This window comes from Dermacentor albipictus, unplaced genomic scaffold, assembly GCF_038994185.2.
Source record: "Dermacentor albipictus isolate Rhodes 1998 colony unplaced genomic scaffold, USDA_Dalb.pri_finalv2 scaffold_40, whole genome shotgun sequence".
Taxonomy (NCBI): Eukaryota; Metazoa; Arthropoda; class Arachnida; order Ixodida; family Ixodidae; genus Dermacentor; species Dermacentor albipictus.
In genome coordinates, this window is record NW_027225594.1 from 1,150,292 (window position 1) to 1,177,529 (window position 27,238).

A 27,238-nucleotide genomic window follows, 5' to 3' on the forward strand; every position below is an offset into this window, starting at 1 on the left:
ACGTAGTTCATCTTTACCAACGAAAAAGCAGACAGCACCAAAATGCATGACGTCTCGGCAAGTTGACGTAGAAACTGTCATTCATTCTTGCTTCCTTTTCTGTGTTATCCACCAAGGCACCTCTTGGGTGCTCCATACTGGCGGACAACTTTCTGTGGCTATGGAAAAAAAGCTACGGCTGTATGGCTCTGCTGCACGTCTGTTACCGTGCCATGTAGTCCGGCAGCATTTGATAGCGCTTTTGGTTGCTCGGAACAGACACTCAATCGACGCAGCTTCCACACGCGACGGTTTCGCATTTCTCCAGACGCGGAAGGGAAAAGCCACAAAAGAGCGGCAGTTTTCAAGAAGGGAAGCTTGAGCAATACAGATGTCATATACTTTTGTGGGACAAAGGTACACACAAAAAGGGTGTAACTAAAATGCTGTAAAAGTGGCTTTCTTTATTTTTTCTTTTAGTAGTAGAAGCCTAATGTACTAATATATCTCAACCTGTCTTCAGTGTTCCATTATAGTGCTTCTGTTGCATCGGAGCGGTGGCTGTGACACACTGTTCAAGCTCTCTACTTGGTATTTGGTCATGGCGTACTACACGTGGCAATCTTTCTGATCTTGCGCTTGCAAGTTTCTGATTTTCCCAACCCTTGTGAGCCAGTTTGTCTCTGAGCGCTCCGCTCTTTTCATTCCCGTCTTTTCCTTTTTCTTAGATGAAACTTGAGCAAGGCAGCATTGTGTCCGGTGTGGAACTCTTGGCCGAGGCTGCCCTCACTGCGACCGAGCGGCTCGACACGCAGGTGATTCTCCTGCAAGATGCTGAGCACATCAAGACGGAGGTACGTTGTCCATGAGTTATTTGAGAGCGTGGAACCTGCAGGAGAGCTGTAGTTGGCCTATCGAACCGAATGGCCAAATTTTATTGCAGTCAAGCCTCGATATAACGAACCTTGATGTAACGAAATTTGCGGTGCAACGACCTATTTTCATTTCCCGATCTTAGTTACACTGAAAACCGTGTACAGTCAAACCTCAATATAACGGGCCTCGATTTAATGAAATTCGCGATGTAACAAGCTATTTTCATTTCCCATCTTGGTTGCATTGAAAACCGTGTATTTAATTTTTGCAATTTAACAAAGCAACTTTGTGACAATTTCGATTTAACAAAGTTTTTGGCCGTTTTAGTCGTGCTTGGAGCCTGTATGGCTAGTAAATCTATCAAAAAACTATGTCGGCCGAGGCAAAAGTTATTTCAAGTGTCCTTCTGCATGAAAATTTTTAGCCCCAAAACCGCTTTCAGCGCGCACTCCGGGTTGCAGTAGGCAGAAAACATTGCTATGGTAAACAACTGGGAGAAACGTGAGCACTGACGATTCCTTCGGTGCAGAAGGGATGGGGAGGGAGTGAACGTGATCAAGCACCTGCTTGGGGGGGTGGGGGTGGCAGGAACACGCGCCTATCTGCCTCCTCCTTGCACATGTCCATTTGTGAGCACATCCTATCGCTGCACATCCTATCGATCTTGGAGGTAATCTCTCCACCGAAGGCGACGGAACGAACAATTATATATGTACTGGAAACGGGCTAGAAGACAGTGGTGTTTTAGACACGTGTTTTAGAGAGCAGATGGGTGTAGTCAGTATTCTAGTTAACCATTTTCATGCCAGACCACTGTACTGAATGCTGACCAGAAATGGCCAATTTCTTTTTGCTGCAGAATGCTTTGCAAAAAAAAAAAAAACAATATCGACATTGTTTTAAACGTTTAGCTGAACAAAATCTCAACCATGCATTTACTGCAGATATGAAGCTTAACAAAGCATTTTACAAAAGAACTGCAAGAAAATGGAAAGTATCGTCGACGAGAAAATGAAAATTTCAGGAGGCTCGTTAGTATCGTGAGCGAGCCGAGCTCATCCTTGGCCATTTTTAACCAGAAACATGTAGACGAAGCCAGCTCTTCCATGGTATGGAAGGGGTTAATGTCAAGAACTGGACTTGGCCAGGTAATGTAATGCATGTAGAGGATAACCAGTCCTCTATTACCAGTAAACCAAACACTAGATAACGAGTAATAGATGCTAGAGAAAAGGCATTCCAGCATGGTAGAAGTGTATGTAGTATGACGAGATTAGGAAATTTGCTGGCAGAAAATAGGAGTCGGTTGACACAAGGCAGAGATAATTGGACATCACCCTGAAAGGCATTTACTCAGTAGTGAACTTATATTAGCTAGCGATGGTGACGTTGATGAAGCCTTGCTGTTATAAAGTCTCATCCTTTATTGGTTGTAGTGGTCAAGCAACTTCGTAATGCTATAGAAGAGCTTGAAATGTTTCTTAAAGCTGCTGCAATTATTAAGCACCACTAGCCAACAGGCAGGTTACTGGGTGAACTTGTGCTATGTTCTCGCACAACCGATCACAGACTTTAAATATTGCGCCATCTTAGGAAACACGAGCACTGCGGATAATTGAAGGTGTTGCGGAATGCCACATTCTAAAGCAAAAGCCACTAGAAGGCATATTTTATTCAGCCATTTAGCAATTATGGTTTACTTGAACTTCTGCATTCACGTTACATGCAAGTGTTCTCTACAGCTCTCTGAAAGTGCATGCCACAAAGAAAGGGAACGATTCCAGCCTAGAACAGTGGTTCTCGTTGTCATTCAGAGTACAATTCTTATCTCTTGCATGGCTTTTTATCACTGTAGCAAATTCTTGTTCATGTACAGTCAGCCACATAAGCTTACTGTGCACAGGATTTGTGGAGAAGTTGATTCCCGCAAAGCCTGTCTACTGAGCCCCCAATTCATGTTTTCAGGCTGTAATAGTTTTTATGACCTACGCACCGATCCATTAGAAGTGCCACGTCTTCATTGACAGAGCACAAATTCAAATTTGCCATGAAACCTGCATCCCAGAAACTTTTGTGGCTCACTGTGCATTACTACTGGATTTGATTAGTTGCTAATATGCTCCTCCGACTTGTTTGTCATTAACAGCATTCAGTCTGCCCAATTACGACACAGCTGATGGAGGTGCATACACTGCTTGCATGCCATCTTTCTTGCACTACTTTAGATTAAAAGTCTACAGTGCTGTTAAAAGCACTGTAGACTTTGTAGTGCTGTTAAGCAATAATCATGCATGGCGCACCTTCATGCTTCTAACAGATCATGTTGTGCTGCCCCGAAAATCGTTAATTGCTGACCCCTCTCTTTCGAAGCTCTGTCATAACCAGTGGGATGAAAGGTGCTTGGGTGCAATCTGTCTCAGAAGCTCTTGCTTGAAGTTTCAAGTTCAATATCGTTTCGCATGTGGAGGTGTTGGAAGCTGGGCTTGGCTGCTTGCAAGAACCTCTGTCTGCATGAAAATGGTGATTTCCTCTTCGATGCCATAAAGCACCATGGCGGTGTGACCTTGGCCGCCTGTTGATCTGGCACCCTCTCTCTCCTTGCTTTCCTGCTTCTATCGTTTGGGTTTTTCATTGTAGCTTGGTGTTTTTCGCATGCACTGACTGCCGTCGAGCATCTGCACTTCAACCATTTTGCACCTGGACGCATTCGTGAATGCCCATGTGCCATGCAAACGCTCACATTCCACTGGATGTCTCGCAGCATGGTCATGCTGACCCAAAACTTGAAGCTTCATGACTTTGTCTGCCAAACATTCCTTTTCTGTCTGTCAAGCGCATTTTTTGCCAACAACGATTCACTACAGGTGCACTTCATTCCCCCTCCCCCCCAACCCCCCACTCCCTCAGGAAGAGGCTGTTGTGACCACACAGTCGCTGGAGCCTGTAGACACCGAAATCATCCAGGTGGAACAAGAAGAGGTATATATAGGGGTCGACGAACAGCCGCCGGAGCATGAGCCACAGCACGAGCCGCAGCACGAGCCAGAGCATGAGCCGCCAGCCGAGCCAGAAGCGGAGCCCCTCGAAGCAGTTGAGCCACTGCATAACGAGCCGGAGGTTGTGGCGCACACGGACGTGGAGCACATGGAGGTTGAAGCTGAGGTACTGGATTGGTTGATTGATTTATTGAGTGCCTGTTCAGTTCTTGAAGTCAAAGCAAGACTTCCAAGTTGCATTTCCCCTTTCTTTCTACCCCTTCCCTTCTTTCCCCACTTTGTTCATGTTACAAGTTTCTATCCACAATATTGAAAACTGCTCTGAAGAAAGGCACAGTAGCTTAAGCGTCCTGCGAAGCTGTTGTTGACATGTTGTTCCATTGTGGTTCCTCTGTATTGTTTTTCTTATCTTGTTTCCATTTATTAAGCGTATTTTCGTATGGTGCCTTCACATACCTAATTAGTTCATCTACATGGTTTTCTTTTTGTGAATGTTTTTCTTGAATTACACATGTAAAAGGAGTATTGATGTGACGAATTTAATCTGATTTGCAATGATTTGATAAATGATTTGCAGTAATTACTCTTCTACGAACTAGTTTTGGTTTCGTTTCCCAGGAAGTGCTTGTCATGATGTTATGAAGCTGGTCACATGGGAGCAGAACATAATGACATTTTGGAACTCTCTCTGACTCACTCCGCCATCTGCTATATCGCTACTTGTTGTGCATCCAGATGTAAAAATTAATGTCACATGTTTTCAGCTTTCTCAGAAATGCTGCGCAGAATTAAACACACAAAAAAAGGAACACGGAATCTGTACTGTTTCTTGTTACTGCAGGTCTTGTAGTATTCAGGCCTTTCGTTAGTTCATCAGTGTTCATGTTTTATTCTGTACTGTGGTTTTATTATACAGTTAAACCTCGATATAACCAAGTATTTAACTTTTTGTAACCCATTCTACATAAAACACCACGTATTTAGAACCTCAATGTAATGGAGTATGTTCGTATGCGATTTCAGTGTAAAGAAATTTCGCTTTCGCCGCAGAGGAGAATGCCGAGACAATAAATGGAAACTTTCGCGGACGCAGACGGTCAAATGATTGAACTGCAAGCGGCTGCTTTGCAAACGCACCCCCTAAATTGCGTGTGGCACGCGGAGATCGACTGTCGAAGTGGAGCCGCATCATGTTCCGTATAAAGTCCAAGTGCGATAAGATCCTATCGCACCCCTCACACTGTGATGATAGCATTGTCCCAGTGTGGGCGACACTATCAGCCGCGGGAGCGGAGTGCATGCGAAAGGGTAGCTGGCTTCGTTTAATTCGTACCGCGATGTGAAAATGTCGTCGACACGGCACGAAACAGTGCCATTCGTTGCCGACTCCCAAATTCGTCAGAATGCTTTGTCCTTCAAAGTTTCTTTTTTTTTTTTCGATTGCACGATAATGAGGAAAATTCTGCGCCCCCTTTCCGTGTAAGAAAAATCAATCGACGACTGCACTTATTTGCATAAAAGGTCAAATTTTAGTACAACGAAGTTTCGATATAAAGAAGCAAATTGCTGATTTTACCTACTTCGTTATATGGAGATTTAACTGTAATGGATTACTTGAGTCAATGAAAAGTATGCGAAAGATATACAAAAGTGACAGCTTGCCATGGTAGCTTAGTGACTATGGAATTGCGCTGCTAATTTCGGGGTTGCAAGTTTGACCTAGACCTTGGCAGCCACATTACAATGGTGGTGGAATCTGAATGCAGAAAAGCTTGTGTGCTTTCGTTTAGGTGCACGTTAAAGAACCCCAGGGGGCCAAAATTAATCTGGAGTGCTACCCCATTACAGCAGGCCCCGTAATCAGATTTTGGTTTTGGCGTGTAAAACCCCAGAGTAGTTTTTTACGAAACTGACTGACAATTAATAAATGTAACCTAGCATTTAAACTGAATTCAAAGAAAATGATACGCTTAGCTGTATTAATACATTACCTTCAAAAAACCAAAGAACCCACTCTCTCACTCTTCCTGTGACATGAGAAATAGTAAGCCAAACTAGGCGCGATGATAAAAGGCAGATGGCGATGCCACCTCTGCATGGCATCATAGATTTTGATGACGTCTGATTGGGCACGGGTAATTTTTTTGTGCAAAGACATTTACTGCTCCACAACAGCTGAAATACAGCAATATACTTCGAAATTGGTAACGACACACTGACATGTCGGCGAAGGAGTTTTGGTGCGAAGTTTAGAAAAATGAAAGTCTGACCTTCATTTTCTCATCTAGTTATCGGCCTCGTGCTGTAAAATTAACGAAAATATGGTCTTGGAAAGAGTATCAGGCTGAGCTGATTTATTGTTTCTCCTTAGTGTCTAAGTTGTATGAAGAGCACCGAATAGCTCACCAATGTGGATACCAAGTCTACAAAAGATACCAACAGTGTACCTCTGTGCTAAAGTTTTTTGTGGTTATGCTAGAAATTTTCAGGCAACCTGTGATTGATCTGCTATTCGTGAGGTTTAAAGGGAGCACTTGTGGCATTTTCAACTTGTCATTCCTTTGCGTTAAGTGACCGTTCAGATGTTTTAAACCCTAGAGAGATACTCGTAAGTGCCGTAGCACCTAAAATAAGTTGCGTACTTGAGTGCTTTTTCTGTGAATCATTTTTGGTTTTGGCACTCGGGAGGCTTCGTGGATGTAGCTAGTACTAGGATGCGCGTGCTCATGGCACAGTTCGTCTTGGTTCACATTCCGACACGTTGTCCGTCATTTCCCAGGAGCCAGAAGTAGTGCCGGTGCCGCCACAAACGTCGGCGCAACCGCAGCAGAGGGAGGCGTCGCACAGCAGTGCGGAGTCTGGTCCAGTGGCCACACCTGTGGTTCCGATTCAGCCGGCTGACATCAACTACTCTGATGACTCCCAGTCAAAGTCGCTACCGGGGCTTGCAGGTGAGCGAGTGGGCATTCTGTATTCTTTTTATACATAACATCCGTTTAAAATCACCGATGATGGGAGGTTTTTATTATTGTTGTTGTTGTCAGAAGCCTTAGTTATCCCAAAGTGAGCAAGCTGTTAGTAATCACAACGAAAGCATTGACCCATATCTTGGTCTCGCTCCCCAATAAGCAATTTTATGGACACTCAAGCCGTCACCATTATGCTGTCAGGGTACCGACACCATAATGTGCAGGTCCACACATTGAGAGGCACGGTGTCAAACTAAAAAAAAATTAGCGATTCGGTTTGGGTTCGGCGTGCTACAATTTCATTGTGATTTAGTTCCGGTTTGGATTACAACAGTCCTTGAACCGGTAAACTTTATCCTCGTCTGTGCCGAAATGCTGCAGAGAGCTATCGACTTGTCTGCATGGCGCATGCTCAAGCTTTGCCAGGGGGGTAGAAGAAATGGGTTTTCTGGTCCATGGGAGACAAAAATCGATGTTCTTTACATGAATATCAACGATGTTTAACGCTGTACAGGTACAACAGCTACCCACAGAAAGACAGTAATCTTAGGCACTGCCATTGCAAGAGTGTGCCCCACGTGATTGCGGTGCTTTGACGTTTCCTCCCTCTTTCCCTCATTTTTATTGTCACCCATACTGAGTACGAGAAAAACAGCAGAAATATTTAAAGCTTTTCAAATGACGTCTTAAAATTGAATCAAATACAGTAGACTTCTGGGATTTCGGCTTTGGTTTATTCGCTTTTTTCGGTTACGTAATTTGGGAAGTTGGAGCCGACAGCCATGCCTTTCTATAGGCCCAAACTATCGCTATTTTGATCCCAAAATTGGCCTTCATCGGATAATTCAAACTTGGCCATTCAGCAGGCAGGTGCCTAATCCCTATGGTGACCCCAGTAACAACCCCTTTAGTGGCATTGTCCGTCTCGGCAGAGCTTATGGGGACAGTGGATGCCTTTAACTCACATCATCTCTCGTCGAAAACAGCTATTTTTGGCCACCCTAGGAAGATTTGCCAGCAGTAACTGTAGCTCACAATGTCCGGTTACGGCAGTTACCCAATTTTAATGCAGGCTTTATTTTTTTCCCCGTGAAAATTGGACTCACATTTGCCTGCACCGTGCAATCAGATACGAAACCAAAACCGCCTTTAAAACATTTGTAAGCTTTACTGCATAACACAAATGCACTGCAGTGAAGCTGACCTTAGGAAACCTGCGGCGAAGTTGACCTTGGTAAACTGGGCACGATTGTGCAACAAATATTTTCCTTGCTAACAAAATTAGGTGTGCAACAGATTTCTGTTTTGTTTAAGAGCTTTGATTTGACTGCTATGTTGGAAAAGTTTTCTAATTTGGGCACAAAAAGTGGGCGTGCATTTGATTTGGGGGCATGTTAGACTCTGAAAAATACTGCCAAGTGAATCGGTGTGTTTGGCATTTTTATTTACCTTGTTTAATTTAATCAATTTGGTTGGTCCCATTAGGGTCATATAATGGAAGTCTACTGTACAATTATTTGAAAGAAGAAAACGATCGTCTAATATCAAATAGAATATCAAACATTTCCAATTTCTAAAAAAAGTGAAATGAAAATTATGCGGAGCCTATTCGACCGCAAAAAGCTTGTTTGCATTACTTGATGCATGTAGGGATGTGCGAATAATCAGAACTTTAGAATAATGAATCAATGTCCTATTCGATTCGGTCTTCGAATCAAATAGTCACCGCGCAGGTCAGTAGAAGCAGGTTGGACGTGAGCGCTGCTGCAAGGGGGTGAGCCATGCGCTTGCAATTCCTGACGAATTATGGCTCGAATGATAGACCGGAGCTCAATACTGTTTGCCAGGGGGTTGTCAGAAAAGTCCGGTTGCAAGCAGACTGATTGCAGGGCGTCGAGGCGCTGACAGACGGAGACGCCGTCTGACACCGTCGAAGGGTTTTGAGCGGCGAGTGCGTTGAAGGCAGTAGATCCGATACCCTTAAAAAGGTGTCGCACGCGATCAGGTTCTGGCATGGCACTGTCGACACGGCGGCAAAGCGCGAGGATGTCCTCAATGTACGAGGTATATGACTCGCCATAATGCTGGACGCGCTCAGACAGCCTCTTTTTCGCAACTTCCGAACTAACCGTGGGTGTGCCGAAAATCCACCGTAGCTGTTCCCTGAAAGACGACCAATCACGGAAGTCTCTCTCATGATTCAGGAACCATGTCTTGGCTACTTGAGAGACGTAAAATGGCACGTTGTTTAACCTCAATGTCTCGTTCCAGTTGTTGTATTCACTGACACGATCGTAGTTGTCGAGCCAGTCTTCAACGTCCTCACCAGGCAAGCCAAAGAAGATTTCAGAATCGCGATACCGGTTGTTGGCAGGGCTGGGATTGGGGGTGGCTGGCACTTGAACCGAGATGGTGGACGCTGCGGTCTGGTCTTGCGACATGGCGACCTCTTGGCGTAAGCGGCGTCCCGAACGTCGTAGCTCCAGGAGAGATATTGAAGTGGATTGAGGTCGAAGGGATCTTAAAGCACCTCCACCACTTGAAATACCACGGTCGAGACGACGCTTTATTCCAAGAAGGAAAAATGACGGTGATGCAAAACGAACACGAGCCGATGATTGATGATGACTTTGTACAGATGAAGATGAAGTCCGCATAAATGCTTACACTATGTGTAAATGCGAGCATTTTTCTGATACCTTTAGAGTACTTCAAAACATCAGCTGCTCCCAAATAAACTTAACATCGTAGCAAAAGTACAGTACATTTTCACCCTCACAGGCATGGTATAGACATAAAACACGAGAACTGGCGTAATGGAGCAGGCTAGGTCACTTCGGTAATCATACTTTACTGGCTGTCAGCAATCATTCGTACTCTCTGAAGAGCCCTGTGCATGTGAATAAACTACTTTGTTCCTAATGCTCCATTTGTGCTTCTAATAAACAATGCTTCATAGAATAGTATCATATGACCGAAACTTGCTAAACTTGCTTAGAATACTGGGATGTGAAGAATCATGTTGTATTAATTGTGATAATGGCTGTTCAGTATTTGAAAACTATCCGAAAAGTATTCAGTATTCAATTCCTTCTCAAAAATTGCTATTCGCACACTTCTAGACACATGTACGCCGTGGTACAGTAACATCACATCTGGTGCATGGTGACACTGAAAGTAATAAAATAAAAAAGGTACAGGAGGTCCAAGATGCATGTAGTAGACTCAGTAAAGTGCATTGTGCTCATGTAGTGCAAAGCATTTTTAAGAACTTTTTTTTTTTCCTGAGTCAAACGCAGACAATTCATAAATGTGTTTGCCCATGACGTCACATAGAAGAACCACGCCAGTAAATGCTCTCTAAAGCAAGATTTCTCATTGTACCTAGTTTCACGCTTTACTAAAACAAAAATTTAACTTTGCTTTTTTGCGGAGATTTCAACGAGCACTGATGTCATCAAGAAATCTTTTTAGAGGAAAAAAATACTTCGGCGAAGCCTCACTCCGACAAACCACCAACTGTTCCAAGAGAGTCAGCAATGGTCACATTTGGGGTCTGGGACGTTTCGTGTGGAATGACCCACAAGCAGACTGCCTGCTGTGCACCTGTGTGGTCCTAGCAGAAAAGGGACACTAAACTTCCAAGCTACAAATGCTAATGACAGTGACAAGAACTTTATTAGAGTGTCTTGAGGAAACTTGATTGGGGGAAACCGAAGGCTCCCCAATCAAGTTGGTGGCTCCGCCCACGACGGGACAGGGAGGTGGTGACTCTCCGCGACATCGCGGGCCCTCTGGATGGCCTGTAGTTGGTTCGTGAAATCCTAGCTCTTCAGCAAGGGGTCCCACTGTATTGAAGGTCGGAGCCCGCGTTGTACGGGTACAGCCATAGCATGTGGTTGAAGGAGCAGCACGCGTGACCGCATTGGGAGCACGGCTGCGGGAAGTTGGGGTCTATCCAACTAATCCACAAATGCTAGTGTATTTTTTCTTTGGTCTCATCTCGTGTGTCATCTTAAAGTCCTCCGACGTTTGTAACACCACTTGTCAGCATTCCCTGTTCCACCAGCGTTTTAAGAAGCCTGTTTATACGGGCCTGGTATCTAATCTGCCAGGTTGCTGTTCATTACTGCACAGCAGTGATTTTCTCGCGTGCCCCCGTTGTGCCAACAGGTCAACTGCGTGTATTGCCAGAACGCCACCAGAGGAGGCCACGTGCAATGCTAAACCTTGCTATCGTTTTCAATGCTTTACCTTAGCAAACATACCCCCCCCCCCCCCTTTCTTTTTTTAAAGCGCATACCGCAAGTTTGTCTTGAAAACAAGCAGGTGTCCAAGCTGATCTGGAAAACAAGACATGCTGTCGATATTTTTTAGAAACGTTGGAAACAGGGCGATAAGATCGATAAAATAAGAGATCTGAAGAGTAACCAAACAATAGCATAAGCAAGTAAAAAAAAAAGCTAGCATAAGCGTAGATGATCGCACGGGCACACAAGATATATATATATGGTGCACTATCACTACAAAATTCAATATTTTTGGTTGCGATATGTAAACGATCCTGCATGTTGACACGAATGGTTGGTTGGCGGGTGATGCTATATTAACCGCCACATTTACTCTGTCTTTATGGAACATGAGGCCACGAGACCAATTCCTGTCGTGCTGACTGCATTCTGACGGGGGTGAAATGCAAAAACGCTTGTGTACTCCAATCTAAGTGCAGATAACAGAATCCCACGTGGTAAAGGTTAATCTGGAGCCCCTCCTGCCTCCCCTCTTTATTTTTTCAGACTCTATGTGCTTTGAGGCATCAACCATCATAATTTTATTTGATCTTTAACATGGCTTTATTGTCATTTGTTCACAGTGATTTTCCTAATCAATCCTGCAAGTAGTGTGAACGAGGTATTTATTTATTTATTTATCTATTGTTACCCTCAGGGCAAAAGGCATTAAAGAGGAGTGGGTTACAGCAAATGAGAAAAAGAAACAAGTATATGCAGTTAGAACATTAAAGTACAGAGGCTTCTGATTGTACAGCTTTAGCTAGGATTTACAACGTCATAATAAATTGGTAGCAAACTAAGACAGTAAAGTGGTAAATGCAAATGCACTTAGGTTACAACCATACAGTAAACAAAAAATGCTTTGAATACACAGTGTTAGCTAAAGCTGCTCGAAATCTTTGGTTATCGTATCGTAAATGAATACGATTTTGCCAGGAAGATCGTTTCATTCCGTGTATGACTGAAGTGATGACTGGGATGATGTACCAGTAGTTAAACTTAGGTGTGCAGAAGCTTGGGTGAGTTTATATTATAAGCACTTCATCTCATAGCTGCATAGTGTAAACAACCATGGACACGAGGCAAAGAAAAGACAGAATGAGCGCCAGCGTAAGTGCTTGTACTTTCATTTTTTGAAGAAGAAGAATAATTTTACTTACTTACTCAAGAAAATAAAATCACAGTAACAAGATATGCAGAAGGAGGTCCCAAAGTGCAAGGCTGTAGGGGGACCTCCCTGTCCACGTTTCCCCACGCTGTGCGGCTATATGTAGCAGCACACGCAAAACACGCTAGCTGTAGCGTTCATCAAAACGTCACAATGTTCTCACGTAACTGCCTTCCAAAACTTGACATCGCAACACATTAACCGGGGAAACGAAACAACTGGCTGTAGGAAAGCTTTCACCGTATTCACGCAAATCTAACGTGCATCTTGTTTAGGGGGGAGGGGGGGGACCAGCTAATTTTACCTTTACAAAATGGAAATTTATTGCCACCGTCACACTCAGACAGCACTTCATCACCGTCTATTTTAAAGAACCAGAACACATCACTTTCCTACAGTTCGTCACATGTTTGATATTCTGCATTTATCAAGCGACTTTGCAACAATCGCAAACGTGATGGTGGCCCACGCCTAGACTGAGTACTTCACTAGTTCAAATTGCGACACCCTGCAATTCTCTAAAATGCAAAAAACATGTCATGTGATATGTCGCCTGTACTTTGACACATAAAATAACTTATCCCATGCATGCACTTTCATAATCACACTGAAAGTGGTGCATCGTAGTCTGCATGCTAGGCGAGAACTCTTCTGGATGGGATGGATGGATGTTATGATCGTCCCCTTTGCAACAGAGCAGTGGGTTGCGCCACCAAGCTATTGTTATAATACTGCGTAATGTCCTACCTAAGTTGAATAACAGAAAAGAAGAAAAGAAAAGAAGACACTATGAACTCCCACAACCAAATTTTCTGATCCCCTATTGCGAACTGTGCTTTTGTACGTCTCCGTTTTTTGCCGTTTCCATACTTTTCTTCCACCAATCCTGCAATCGCATCTTACTAATCCCTATTGCGGACATGTTTACTTTTCCACTGCTCTCGCCGAAGCCAAGGGCTTCAAGGAGGCCACTGGTGCCTAAATCGACCGCTGGATAGACGTCCTCACATTCTAATAAAACATGCTCCATAGTTTCCCTAGCTTTACCGCAGCAAGCACATACTTCTTCTTCCTTCTTATATCTCGCTTTGGAGGTGCGTGTTCTAAAGCATCCTGTTCTCGCTTCGAAAAGTAATGATCTTCCCTTTGAGTTATCATAAATGATTTCCTTCCTGATTCCGTTTTTTCCTCTTAAGTAGTTACTCATGGCAGGTTTCTTTTCCATTGCCGCCACACATGAGATTATTTCAGCCTCTCTGACTTTCCACTTGACCTTCTTTGTTGCTGTGTTGCCCACCCTACAGGCCGCATACTTTCTGGTTAGCTTCCTAGTTCTTTTCCTCCACTGTGAATGGAAGTTTTTCCTGTACAGATACCTCAACACTCTCCTTCCATATTTCTCAGTTGTTCTTCATGCTCAGTTTTACTGCGAGCTTCCCTCACTTCGAAACTAGTCCAGCCCGTATCACCCTGCACAGCTTCATTTGTAGTCTTCCAGTTCTGTCACCATTCATGGTCGCCATCTGGTGATCGTGATGGCGACCGTGTTGGCTCTGACGACAGGCTGTTTCGAACGCCGCAAAAGTGGTTTTGGTTTTGTATTGGACTCCGTTGTCCAAGCAATTTTTTTTTTTTTTTCAGACCGACTTTCTTGGAAAAAAAGGTGTGTGTTAGAAAAAAGTAAATACTGTAATAATTTTTTGTGAGCTATATTATGTTTTTTTTTAATATCTTCCTGGGGCAGGCTGAAAATAGGCATTTTCGGCTGGACATGTTATGTGTCCGACGCATCCTTTGTACAAAGCATCGCCAAGATGGATGCTGCCACCATCGGAGTCGCAGCTGCGGCTAGCATTGGCGTCGGGCCCGTGCGAGATGACCAGCAAAGTTCGAATTATCCGGCGAAGGCTAATTTGAAGATCAAAATACAAGTGTTTGGTCCTGCAGAAATGTATGGGCACCGGCCAACACGTTCAGTCAGGATCCATGAATTAAGCAGTGTCGAATTAACGGAAGTCTACTGTATCATGGTAAATTATTTAGGGCTCCCTGACGCTTGCTGCACTCTAAAAAAAAGTTTGCATTCCTTGAGGGGGCTAATCTTGTCCACATGAAATAATGGTAATCTATCTTGCATGCCTTTCCATACTTTTAACATTCCACATCCAGTGTTTCCAGGTCACGAACAGCATGCGGATTATCAGCATGATATAGCATTCTTGACCTGAAATTGAGCACGAGGTCGCGGGATCGAATCCCGGCCACAGCGGCTGCATTTCGATGGGGGCGAAATGCAAAAACACCCGTGTGCTTAGATTTAGGTGCACGTTAAAGAACCCCAGGTGGGCAAAATTTCCGGAGTCCTTCACTACGGCGTGCCTCATAATCAGAAAGTGGTTTTGGCACGTAAAATCCCATAATTTAATTTAATTGACATGAAAGTAGCGAGCATAGAATGAAAGTGTCACGTTAATACTCTTTTAATGCGTGTTTTGCTAGACCATTTTCCTAATTTACAAACGTGCTGCACCACGTTACCATTGCCTTCTTTTTCTTGCAACTGTCGGGTGAATGTTTCTAAACGCATTAATTTGTGCTGAATGTTTGTTTATAACAGTCCATCGTCAGTGGCATAGCCACCATCTTTTTCCCGAGAGGGCACCCATTTGACCACGGACAGGAAGCCGGAGCAATGTAGGATGGTGGCTGGGCTGTTCGCGCACTAATAGATAAATTTCGGGAGGGAAGGGGGGTAGGCAGGGCACAAGCCTGCTGTGCCTCCCCCCCCCCCCCCCGGCTTTGCCACTGTCCATCATGACAAAACGAGAAACAAGCGAAGCACATAATGCTGAAGAAAATGGAAGGGCTGCTGATTATAGTGTTACTAAACGCATACAAACTAATGATATGCATTGAGGTGTGTACACACAAAGTACATTTTTTAAAGAAAAAGATATGGCCTTGACTAACCTGAGGAGGTAGGGAGGGGCAGGGAGGTTGCCGTTGGACCATAATTGTATAACTAGCCATTCGCACCAAAGAAGACAAGTCAACCATGAGCCAAACTATGCAAGTTGACTCATTGGTGTTATGAGTGGAAGAGCGTACAGAGTTTAAAATATATATATATATATATTTGCAGATGCCTCATTATTAGGTAGCTGCTGACATTTACCGTGACAGTTCACAATCCGAAGCGCTCGACACAAGTGCCCATTCACAAATGTCAAGTGCTTGTGACTGCCTCTGCCGAACGTCATGAAGGTCGAAGCACAGTGCATGCAAAGAGTGAGGAAAGAAGGTAGAAGGGCAGTGGGGGGATTGACCTTGCGGTAACTGTCATTTGCCTTGCACGTTTGTTAGTACATTAATCATTGTCAAATCGTTAGAAAAGGTGTGGTGCATACTGCAAGCATTGTAGTAATTGTAAGCCTCTTATGCCTCCACTTGTAAAGAATGGAGATTTATGTGCTGAGCAGTGACATTTAGTGTCTGGCATCACATTCTTCTAACGTGTGTGTGTTTTTTTTTTTTTACCTTTGTGTGATGGATGGCTTTTTTTTTTCTGTCTGTATGGCCTGCATTTTCTTTTTTTGCATGTGATGGGAATGGTGATGTACGTTCCACTTTATGCTTTTGTATGTGTGACACATGCTTTATCAGCGTGTTCATAGCTTTTCTCCGCATTTTATAGGTTGCAACACTTTTTTTTTCTTTCATCCGGAACTTGTGCTGCATTCAGTACACAGTTCGTAATGGTATTCTTGCCTTTGTCAGTCGCTTCTTTTTTTTTTTAATCATGCAGCATATTTTGCTATCAGTTAATTTATACATGCTGTTCCTAGTTACTTGTATATATGATTGCTGTCATGTTTTGAAAGTACTGCAAGTATTAAATGCACTTGGCTCACCCTAATTTAAATGCAAGTTGTTAGAAATTTAACTTAATTCAAAGCAAATTACTTAAATTAAGAACCCTGTAAGCTTCAGGCAAAAAATCAGTGCAACGTTTGGTCTACTTGACTATAGCCTAGTGTTTAATTGCTTCAATTTCTGATAATTCAACTTATTGGTTAATGAAATTATGTAGCCACGGTGTCATTGCCTGCTAGAACTGCATAAGTTCTGTTCATCTCTAGAAAATATTGTGTTTAACTGTTTAATGTGTGTATATTTATGGCATTGTAATAGCCTGTTCTTTTCTGCTTCTTTGTTACTATCTGTACTCCCCTTATGCAGTACTGGTTTGAAATTTTGATTGGCCAATCATCTTTCCCGGGTATTTCGGTTTAAAGCCGGATATCAGTCAAATGAAACTTCTGGCCTTCCAGGCAGAAGTACACACCAGATAACTACTTACGAGGAAGGGGGCATTCGGGATAGTCTACATGTGGCCACATTTTATATTCAGGCTGCTTGCATATCTTTAGGCAACTGCTATATGAGAGGGTGCCACATACCAGGTCACTGCAAAACTGATCAGGAGTACTAATCTGGATATTTTGAGCCAATCAGAGAGGCTATAGCAGCTCTCTGGGCACCTGTTATTGGCTCAAGAATGCTGCCATTACAGAATATGACAATAGAGCAGAAGTTGACAATGTCCAGAATGAGAGCAGGTCATATGTATAACATCCTTCAAGTACTGTGTGCCTCATACCAAGATGGTGCATCAAAAGCAGTAATGAAAATAACCACATTTAAAATGTGTTGCATACATCTTGAAACAATATTGCTTTTAGCTGTGCTTCAAACTTTAAAACTATATACTATGTATATGTAAAGTATTGTAGTAAAACAGGTTGAAAGGTGGACTGGGTGTTTGCTCTGGGCATCAGTACATCATACTATAGGGGGGTGACTTCTTTCATTAACTTTCACAGTTTACATAAGGCATATTTTTCAAGTGGGTACGTGCTTTCAAAGTACTATGCTAAACATGAAATAGTTGGTGTTCTCATATCTGAAGCGTATATAGTATTCTTGCATGGAGTCACACATTCAGCTAACTTGACAAAGCTCACTGAATTATTGGAAATTCCTAACCTGTTGTAGACTTTTCATGATTCTGGAGAAAGTCAGTTTTGAATGGTGAATAACTGGTGCCTGAAAGGGGCATATCTCTGTATCAGTTGTCCATTTGTATGTGTGGAACCTGTAATTCTGTTTCAGCAGTATATAGTTCGTCTTGAGGTAACTTGTGAACAAATATGTGCTGTCCATAGAAGCTTGAGTCAACGTGCATCAGCTGTAAGAAAGCAAATAGGTAAAACGGTTTTCTCACTCACAGGTGCCTCGTCTCACCACCAGCCGACAGGCTTCGATTCCAGCATGTTCAAGATGGGCACGCCGCTTCCAGAAATTTCACAGCCACAAGCAGTTCACGCAGATGTCAGTGCACCGGCACCTCCTTACCCGTCCCCTGTGGTGCCAGTGGGTGTGTTTTCACTGTCTGTGACGCCATCTACTTCACTCGGCGGGGTGTCGTCTGCCACGGGCGGCGAAGCAGACGACGCCTGTGGCAGCGTCAGCGTGAGTTCTAAGGTGCACAAAGACAAGAAAAAGAAGAAGAAGAAAGACAAGAAGCACAAGCACAAGCACAAGCACCGCAGCCACGACCGGCTGCTGGAGAAGGAGCGCTTCTACAGCTCGGGGGGCAGCACCAACCAGTCACCAGCACCGTTCGGAGGCGGCGCATCGAGCAGCCCTCAGCACGAGATAATCTGAGCACCACTAATGGCATATTGAGGAGAGTGTGGCTGCACTGTTGATGTTTATAATGTACAGTTGTGCCTTTCGCCTGAGTACTTTGAGTCCGGAAAGACAGCACCGAAAAGAATGGAGTCAGCACATTGAGCATCCCCCCCCCCCCAAAAAAAAAAAAAAAATCGAGCATGTTGGGGGCAAACTGGAGGGATGAAACTGTGGCTAGTTAGGAACACTTGTTTAGTTTTGTGTGTAGCACAGGATAAGGACCCTGCAGGCACGACCAGCAGCCTTCGGCCTGAGATCATCATTTGTGTGTGAGTGGTGGACTGGAAGCAGTTGTCTCCCAACAACATTTTGTGCGATCATTTGCCGTTACTGTGAGCAGCACTCATAGAGTGTGGGTACCGGCGTGACAAGAAAAGGGTTGCAGCACCTTCCAAGGGCGATGAAACGTGCAGAAGCCGCCAGCATGTGAACATTCAGGCATTTGGGTGAAACAGATTGCCAACAGATTCATTTGTGTAGGCAGTTGCTGAGAGGTTTGTTCCGCTGTTTGGAGTTTAGTGCAAGCCAGCAGTTTCAGTCATTCATGGTCGATGTGTTGAATGGCCCCCAGCGCAAGTTCCTCAAAGTGCTGCTGGAGGGCCAAAGACAAGGAGGCCTGCTGTTTACATTTTGCGTGGATGGCTACTGTTTGTTTTCTAGCACATCGCCCGTAGCAGAAGGTGAAAGGGTTGCAAAGGTGTGCAGAATAAACCATTTGTGTGAGCCTGTTGAATGAACCATCTTCAAGAAAGACATTTGCCAGAAATCCTGAGGAAAGCATCAGTTTTGAGATAACCAACCCTCCTGAAACAGGAATGCTTGGAAATTTTCAAAATGCATTCCCATATATAACTTTTCGTTAAAAAAAAAAAAAAGAAAGAAACTTGCGCAGGTCCAACACGCATCTTGGACTCGATGTGAAGCAGTTAATCAAAATGCTATGAATTTGCCCGTTTCATTCTTGCGTCTCTTGCGCAGCCTTGCTACGCAGTGCGACGATCGTCTCGGGGCTTTAGCACGATAGAAGTGTACATGCAATTGTGGTGTAATGGTCAGGACATTAGGGAACAAGAACATTGAATCCGCGCAGTTGGGGGTTCAATCCCACTAGTTAGTTTGTAATAAAATTATTTAAGTGTGAGCCATTCAGCCAGATGGCAGAACCCAGCGATGGTCAGAAAAGGTTGGGTGTATTTGCAAAGAAAACTTTGCTTCAAAAGATGTCTTTATGCAGTACAGTACAAAACGTCTAGGATAATGTTTTGCAGGAGACGTTTGTAAAAACATCTCCAAAATTGATGCTAGTCTCAGGATAGCTAGTTAGGCAGACATGCCTTGAGCACTTGCCAGATTTAATTGCACAAGTATGCGTGTGCTAAAGCCATTACTTTTGCTAATTTGTGAATTCTAGTTGATTAAATCTCATTGGTGATTGCAGCGAAATATGCAACACTTGTTGCCGTGAATAATGTGCTGCCAAAGAAATCCTCTACAACAAACTTGTGTACAGCTCTACCTCGTGACGACCCTCACTGTTACACATGGCTGATGTAACGGGCAACTTTTGCATCGATTAAACGATTTTGGCCTGTTTTTGCCTTACTAATACTGAAAGTCGCTGTTGAGACAGTAGACAGGTCAGAAACATGCAGAAGCGAAAATGGGTAGCGTTTGTTGAAATTTTATTTTTCTTTCTGGATGATACAGGAGGTACACTTTCTGGACTTTATCCACCCAGTGGCTTCAACAACACTAACCAAACAGCGTCCATGAAAAGTAAGAAAGAGCACCGAGCGACACCTCCACAGGAAAAGCGTCGTAGGGCTTCCGCAAGCATGCTACATAACTTGTCCATTTGGAGGTCACTACTCCACGGCAGCTACTCCACGAACGCGACGAAGAATGCCTAGCAGAAGGTTCAGGTTTGTCAAGGTTGGGGGGGTGCACCGTGCTTGCGTCGTTCTACAGGCCAAGAATAATGAAGTTTAGCGCAAAGATTGCAAACAGTTGTACACTTCATCTCGTAGCAGTTTTATTCGAGCCAAAGAAAAGCTACCCCAACAATATCTGTTTTTTTTTTTTTTCACGCCCCCTGTTGCTGGAACGCACGGCGCCACCGTTGTCTCTGGGGTCGAATACTGGTTGCGACAAATGATTAAATAGAATCGACCAGAAGCAGTCGTTGCAAAATACGGCCCCTGGCTGTAGGGCAGTAGGGCTAGAAATTCAAAACAACGCCCCGGAGCGAAACAACCAGCGTCAGCCAATCGGGAACGCGCTGGCGCACGTGTCCCTCCGCGTCGTCTGCTCGGTTACGAACACCGGGACACGATTTGTAGCTTTCATTTACTGCGCTGCATCATTACTTTGAAACGGCACTCATAACTTCCAGCTTATATGCAAGTAATGAATGACATATGAATAGAATCACAAGCGCAACTAGGCGTACTGTTCAATAGCGCACAGCCAATGCCACGTACAGCAAACCGCTGCCATACCAAAAAGAAATGTCTGATCAAACGCGAAAATAATCGCGCGCTAACGCCTCTTCATTATAAGGTACACGATCAATGTGACAATGAGCCCTGCATTGCTAGGCAACTGGCATCGAATCAGTCATTAGAACCTATGAAGAAAAAATCCTCCAGCCCATGACGTGAACGATGCACCTATAACGCACAGTCTAAAAGCAAAAATTCGCAACGCAGGTTTCACTTGCCTGTGAGAAAGTTATCTGCAAATGAATGCTTCACTGACAGAATAATTGTTAGCGGAAGTGGACAACGCCACGCTCTTCAACCAGTGCAGGCCACGAACGATATTAGACCTAACAACTTGGCGGGTCGCACAAATGCCATGAAGTACAGCGCGCACGGAACCATGCACACACACATAAACAAAACGTGATGTTCGAACTGCAACTAGTTTACGCGAAACAAATATGGATCCTGTTTTGTGAGGCTCCACGCAACACATTCACAGCTGGTCGCGTTTGCGCACGCTGAAAGGCTGTTGCAACACAAGCGAACACTGGAAAGCAGCGCCGGTGGAGAGCGACGAGTACGTTGTCGACGCCGCAAAAATGGTTGAACGGAACGTTCGGAATAAAAAAAATTAACGTACTAGCGAGTTGACACAGTTCCGCCGCATTTTGAACGGACATCGCAAAAACCACACACGTTTTCAAGAACGACTACGCCCAAAACACGAGTACCCAACACGCGCAGCGGACGCCAAGCGGTGCCTGAATCGGAACGTTCCCATGATTCCCGCTGATTAAATAACGCATGCGCACTGGGGTCATTGCAAATGGCGGATTCTGTTATTGTTCCATGGCGCACATCACGGGGATAAAATTATGCTCGAAAAAATATCTCAAGCAGGTGAGTTGACGTTTCTTTTGCTTGCATGTCGAATCGGTTAGGACTGAGGTTTTGCACAGACCACTTTTTCGGCCGCTACGACGCTGCGAAAGGGCTGATCACCGCCGAGATCCGCGGGTGTTCAGACGATTTTTGCGATCGACCCATTTGAGCCTTTTGAAAATTGTCCCCTGCGTCGACGAAACAGTTTCGATACGTCATTGCCTTCGAGTCCGATGGATACAGTACACAGCGAGCAGCGTTTTTAGCCGCGGTTGACCTCTGTACGGTGCGAATAAGTTGTGTTCGGCAGGGCAACTTCGAATCAGTTCCACTCCCCCCCTCCTCCTGTTTGTTGCGTTGGCTGGACGGGAGACCGCAGAAGCCTAGGCACTGTTAGGCTTAGCTAGAGCCCGATTTTTATCCCGTATCGCGAGCGAAAACGCTCGCAAAACGCTGCCAATGCCTGGCGCGTCGTTGACGAGCGCTCGAGGGACGCCTGCGTGCAGCGATCCCGGTCACAGCATGGCATGCCGTCCAATGTCGTGACGCCGCGCGGAGTGATCGCGGCTCGGATGTGTGGCTGATCTGCACGGCTCATCTGTTCGGTAACCTTCAGCAACCAAAACTAGTGATCGCTGCGATTAACGCGCCGGACAAGACAAACCGGGCATTGGAATCGCGGCAACAACGTCGCCGCACCCATTTTGCGTCGCGTTGCGCCGGGAAATGTGCATTTCTTCCGCGTCCTTCGCCGTGTAACCGATAGCAGCTCGGTGCAGAAGGCGAGCCGCGACGCTTGTTAACTCGCTCGTCGGAGCTGCCGCTTCGCTTGCGATGCGCGCCACAGAACTGTCTCGGCGTGCGCGTCTCTGCATCCGAGTGTTTTCGCGTCCGTTGCCAAGCCCTTCGCGACGAGCCCCGTGCGCAAGCCCGGCTGCCGCCCGCGCTGCCGGGGCAAGGCAGTACGCGCTACGGGACCCCCATCGATTTTGAGCGACACGACGGGACGGCGTTAGGCCTACTTCCCTACTAGTCCTAGCGTCCCGACGTGCGGCCGCCGCTTCGTTTGATTGCCGCTCTCGACTCCGGCCGCCCGGCCCACCCCCCGAGTTCGGGCGGCATGCTCGCGCCCCGGGACGCACGCGACCGGCGAGCGGACGTCAGTCCTCCGACTCCGACGGCCGCTGGCCCGTCGGTCGCCTTTCGGGCCGCCGCAACTGCGCGTCGCCGTGCGCGGCTGGGGTCCGCGCGCGGCATTGCTCGGCCGGCACGACCGACGTGAGGACATTTGCCCTGCGTTTGCGGCGTTGCGAGCTCGTGCCTGCGGCGGCAGCTCCGTCGAATTCTGCGGTCTCCTCACAGTGAGGAGCCGCGCACGTCATTTGGCGCACCGAGTGTCGGCTGCTAGTACGGAAACGGGTCCGTGACTCGAGAAAGATCGTCTCCATCTCGAGTGCGGAAATGCCTGTCGCCGCGATGCGTGCGTGGTTCCAGCGTGGCCCGCCTCGGTGCATGTCGCATGGATGGCGCTTTGGAAGGCGGGCGGGAGGTGGGGGGGGGGGTGTAGTAGGGGGGTCCTTGAGGCAATGTCTCGGCGGACATCTGCGCCATCCGCACTGTCTTTTAAACAGAAAACGAGAAGAAGAAGAAGAAAGGCGCAGGGAAGGCGGAAGTCGGACGATGCTTTGTTTTGCGTCGTGCCTTCGGCTTCTTGGATCCACGGCGTTGCCCGACACCCAGGCACGCCCACTCAGCCCGAATTAATAACCCGGGCGAGCCAGCTTGTGTGCGTGCCCGTCTTTCCTCCACCTTGGATCGCCGTTTAGTCGAAGCGTGCATATGCGCCCCTGTCCCGTAATTTTCGTGCCGATCGGGGTGCTTGCTCAATAGCTGACATTGCTTTATTTTCTTTCTTCTCGCTCCTGCATCGAGCTTTCAACGCGGTTGCGGGCAGCTTTGCGGAAGGCCTGCTTGTAACCGAGCTGTCGCTGCTCTATTGAACCCGATAATTTTAATTTGTGATGTCGAGACGTCGATGTTGTCAGATTTCGTGGAGGTGGTGTGGTCAATCCCCTGCATGAAACCGGAAGTCGCACAAGTGCAATGCAAACGCAGTTTTTTTTTTCTTTCTACTTCGTCAGTAAATTCACCCGAGTTCTTAGAGCTGATCGTGCAGCAGAATAAACCCGCAGTTTTCCATTGTTATGCAACTCTGCCAGACGTTTCTACGTTGAACCTTGCGACACCCGCAGGAAAAGCTGCTTCCTGCTTTATTTATGTGGCAGTGCTTATTGCTTTGCTACAGGATGACATGACAGCTGCTTTTTGCTTTTATAATTATTTGCAAAACACAGCAGACTCGGAACTTCTTTAATGGAACACGATATTTGACACAAAGGCCTGCCTGACCTATAAGAATTGAAAGACTAGCCTTAGTGCTGCCTCAAGAATGTTGTGCAAGTGTGAGACTGCATCTTCAATTTACTGCTGTCATGCTTGAAAAACAGATTTGTGCAGACAGTTGGTTCTAGCAAAATTTAGGCGGATTTTGCCCAGCCATGGGAACCAATACTTTTTTTTTTAATCTAATAAGGCTGTAACAATCTTACTGCTGCCCAGCTTTGACTATGTGCAGAGAGATAACTGGACTCCCAGATTTACCATATGCAAAACACGCCATGTCGAGTCCCAATTTTGTACCAGATCGGCTTTAAAGGCGTGAGCTGGTTTTGTTGCCTTAGGTGCAATACAGCAAAAGTCTGACTGATGATGCTAGTGATAATGTGATGCCAGTGGCTACAGTAGTAGTTTTCAAGTGTACCTAACACAAATATCTAGTATCATTGAGATACAGCTAGGGCCTGAGATGTACAAAAAGCTTCATTGCCACTCTGAACTAAGGAATTGAAAGCATGTTTTGACTTGCAGTTTCATATATATATATTTTTATCATACCTTACAGGCCTATTAAGAGACGTTGAGTAAGGGTGATAACAAATTCGCAGAAAATACAATGAGGGCAACAGAACAGGTGAAGTAAATGACCCTAGTAGGTATCTAGATGGCTGAAAAAAATAAATATATAACAAATGTGATAGAAGGATAGTGTTATGCATAAGTGTCAAATTACCAGAAAATAAGGCAATGCAAAAAACTGCAGCCAACAGGCTCGCAGAGCTCTAAAATTGACATTGCGTATCTAGTTTGCACCTGGAAATTTCTAGCATGGCCCCATTGTGTGTATTTTGCTATTACAATGCTGACACAGTACCTTCAGTAGAACGAACTTCGGGGTTAAAATATGCAAATTAGGCCACGCTGCTTCCAGTGCACCGTTGCAAGCTTATTTTGCACCCAATATTTGAGCCTAGTAATGTAATTAAGACACTTCTGTAGTAATATGCCCGATTAATGTGAATTCAAAGCCGGCTGAATTGGAGAAAACGCTTTCATTGGTCACTCGGAACAATTTCTGGAGCTCATAACTGGGCTGTGATTTCCCGACTGCTTTCTACTGGGTGTCTTTATGCCCAAGGACATAATTTTCACGTAAACTGTAGCCGGTGAGTCTTCTCATCTTGCAGGCCAGTTGTACAGGTGGGGGCATATTATTTATCACTTTTGCATGACGTAGTACTCGGCGTGTTGTATGATTCAAGTGGTTTTTCCCTACCATCCAATCGGCACTCACTGAAATTGGTATCTCTGAAAGGGACCATCTGAGAACTTGTCCCTTGTTGCAAAAGCTGGTATCACTTGCTGTTTTAGATGAAAACCATGTTTCGAATTTTCCACTTGAGTACGCATCTTCTGTGACTACTTGGCAGGCACTGGGGTTGACTTGAATCTGTGGCCGAAGCACATTAGTTTCCTCACGACTAATATTCTCAATGACTACAGCCGTACGTAAATAAGGCCCCCATGCATTGCATTATTGAGTACTGTAATTGATTTGAGCCTGTTCTGATCGGGGAACGGCCAGTAATACTCATTGACAACTTTCTGTGGCGATGAAGGAAAAGGTATAGTAGTGGAAATGCTTCACTTGTGCTGCTGCTCCGAGTAGTCCGGCAGGATTTTACAGCACCTTGTGCTTCAGTTTCTCGGAGCTGATAGAAGCTGACTCGGCGTTTATTTAGCTTGCCATTTGTGACCGTTCCGCATTTGCCAAAACGTGGGGGGGGGGGGGGGGATAAAATTGAACTATAATGCCAGGTTGTGTATTCTGTGTCATATTTTAATACAGGTGCTGTGCTAACTAAGTTATTTATGTTTTCTATTCCCCCAGCTTAAACAAATGCGAATGTGGGATTTTATTCAGGAGCATTGTCATACGTGCACTTTGCTTTCTCCGTAGCTTTCCTTTTATTGCCACAGAAAGTCGTCTGCAAGTGTTGTATGTAACTACCTACTACAGCTGCAGCAGGGTATAAAGGCACGCAGACTATTTTTTAACACGTGTATGTCAGTCTAATGTGTCCTCTCAGCCATTTTTCTCTCTTGATAACACAGGGTCGTCAAGTTATTTTAGTTTTATTGCCAGGAGGTTGTCCGCTTTAACAGTAAAAGCTGCACTGTGTGCTATAAGGCAGGAAGCAATAAACGGTAAGCTGCCTGGTAGAAGCAGCCAGTATGCTTCTTGACACGGTTCCTGTATGACCTTCGTCGATCATGTTAAATTATCGTTCGTCTTGTAGCACATTCTGTATATTCTAAATATTGTCAAATTTTGTTAAATAAGCCACATGCAAAGGTGCCCGAAGAGCATCTGGGCGTTCTAAACACTTATTTTAGTTCTGCCACTTGAAAGCTTGAACCAGTTGTGCATGTTTCTGTTCTGGCAGGATCAAATTTGTGGAAGTCAGGCATGTTCATATTTTCGTATGCCACTGCCTTCTTGAGCTCTGTTGTCCGACTTGCCCTCCCTAGCTGTGCATCAGTTACGTTCACGTTTATTCGTTAACACTTTTACATATTACTGTTGCATTACCATACTTATAATAAATATAGAGCCCTTTATTCCTCTCGTCGATCGCGTAGCAAGTGTCTCAACTCTGGCGGGCCTTGGTGACATGTCGTGTGAGTTCTGAAAGGATGTCCCATATTCACCACCTTGGCCACGAGTGGCACTGGTAACGCTTTCAAAGCAAGATCTAGTGCACGCACAAACAACCAAGAAATTAGGTGTGGAAGGGCAGCCACCACAGTTGCTCAGAAGTAGAATGTAGCACACACAATACACAAGACATGAGTTGTCGTTCAGCCTCTACCTGTGGCAGGTTGTCTTTCCTTCCACATTCATTTCTCTTTTCGTTATCAGTCATAGATTTTAATTAAAAAGAACAGTTAGTTTTCCCTATGCTTTCACTGACGTTGTTGTCTGTTGGCTTTTCGTGGTTTTAGCTAGCAAAAAAAAAAAAGAAACATTCCCTTTGCTTGGTTTTTGTTACTACAAGGAAATGCACATGGTAGTTCACACAAGATGATGTCGTCACACGCTTTACAAGGTCACCATGTCACTAAAAATTGTAACATTCTTCGCTTTTGTAGAATTTATGATTCTCTGTTTTGCATGTGTAAGGAGCAACTTATCTGTGTTTCGCAGGAGGCCGATGATCTCAGCACAGTACTTTCTTTTATTGCTCTCGCATGCATGCTCAGACATCTGAAAGAGTCAAATGTCTTTCTTTTTTTAGTTCCATGGGCCAGAACTATCTCTGCCATCACCATTTATGACAGTGCCTAAGGATTAAACAATATATTGTAAGCAAACCCTACCCCCATCCTCTTTTTATTTTTAAATGGATTGTGCTTGTAGACAGACATCAGGTGTACTGTT

General features: G+C 45.0%; 2 protein-coding genes and 1 long non-coding RNA gene across 6 annotated transcripts in view; 2 read left to right on the plus strand and 1 right to left on the minus strand.

The window, feature by feature from the left end:
- LOC139052865 (transcription initiation factor TFIID subunit 2-like) overlaps positions 1-18,767 on the plus strand; it is a 73,790-nt gene extending 55,023 nt beyond the window's left edge. The window contains exons 30-33 of the mRNA XM_070530018.1: positions 708-833; positions 3,763-4,017; positions 6,631-6,802; positions 17,571-18,767. Coding sequence (XP_070386119.1) covers positions 708-833; positions 3,763-4,017; positions 6,631-6,802; positions 17,571-18,007 — 990 coding nt within the window. The 3' untranslated portion in view covers positions 18,008-18,767. The remainder of the gene's footprint in view (positions 1-707; positions 834-3,762; positions 4,018-6,630; positions 6,803-17,570) is intronic.
- A 928-nt stretch (positions 18,768-19,695) lies between these two features.
- LOC139052867 (uncharacterized) lies at positions 19,696-20,892 on the minus strand. The gene is made up of 2 exons (XR_011510094.1): positions 20,754-20,892; positions 19,696-19,996 (listed from the first exon to the last, which is right to left on the minus strand). It is a non-coding gene; the product is annotated as an uncharacterized lncRNA (long non-coding RNA).
- Positions 20,893-21,245: 353 nt separating this feature from the next.
- The window catches only part of LOC139046645 (pneumococcal serine-rich repeat protein-like), a 64,483-nt gene continuing 58,490 nt past the window's right edge, over positions 21,246-27,238 (plus strand). The window contains exons 1-2 of one of the 4 annotated variants that reach the window (XM_070530015.1): positions 21,347-21,417; positions 27,096-27,162. Coding sequence is in view for 1 of the 4 variants with exons in the window: in XM_070530014.1 (XP_070386115.1) it covers positions 21,393-21,417 (25 nt within the window). In the remaining 3 variants the exon portion in view is untranslated. Of the gene's footprint in view, positions 21,418-22,970; positions 23,186-27,095; positions 27,163-27,238 lie in introns of those variants that run through there. The other 3 variants (XM_070530017.1, XM_070530014.1, XM_070530016.1) reach the window with 3 other exon arrangements.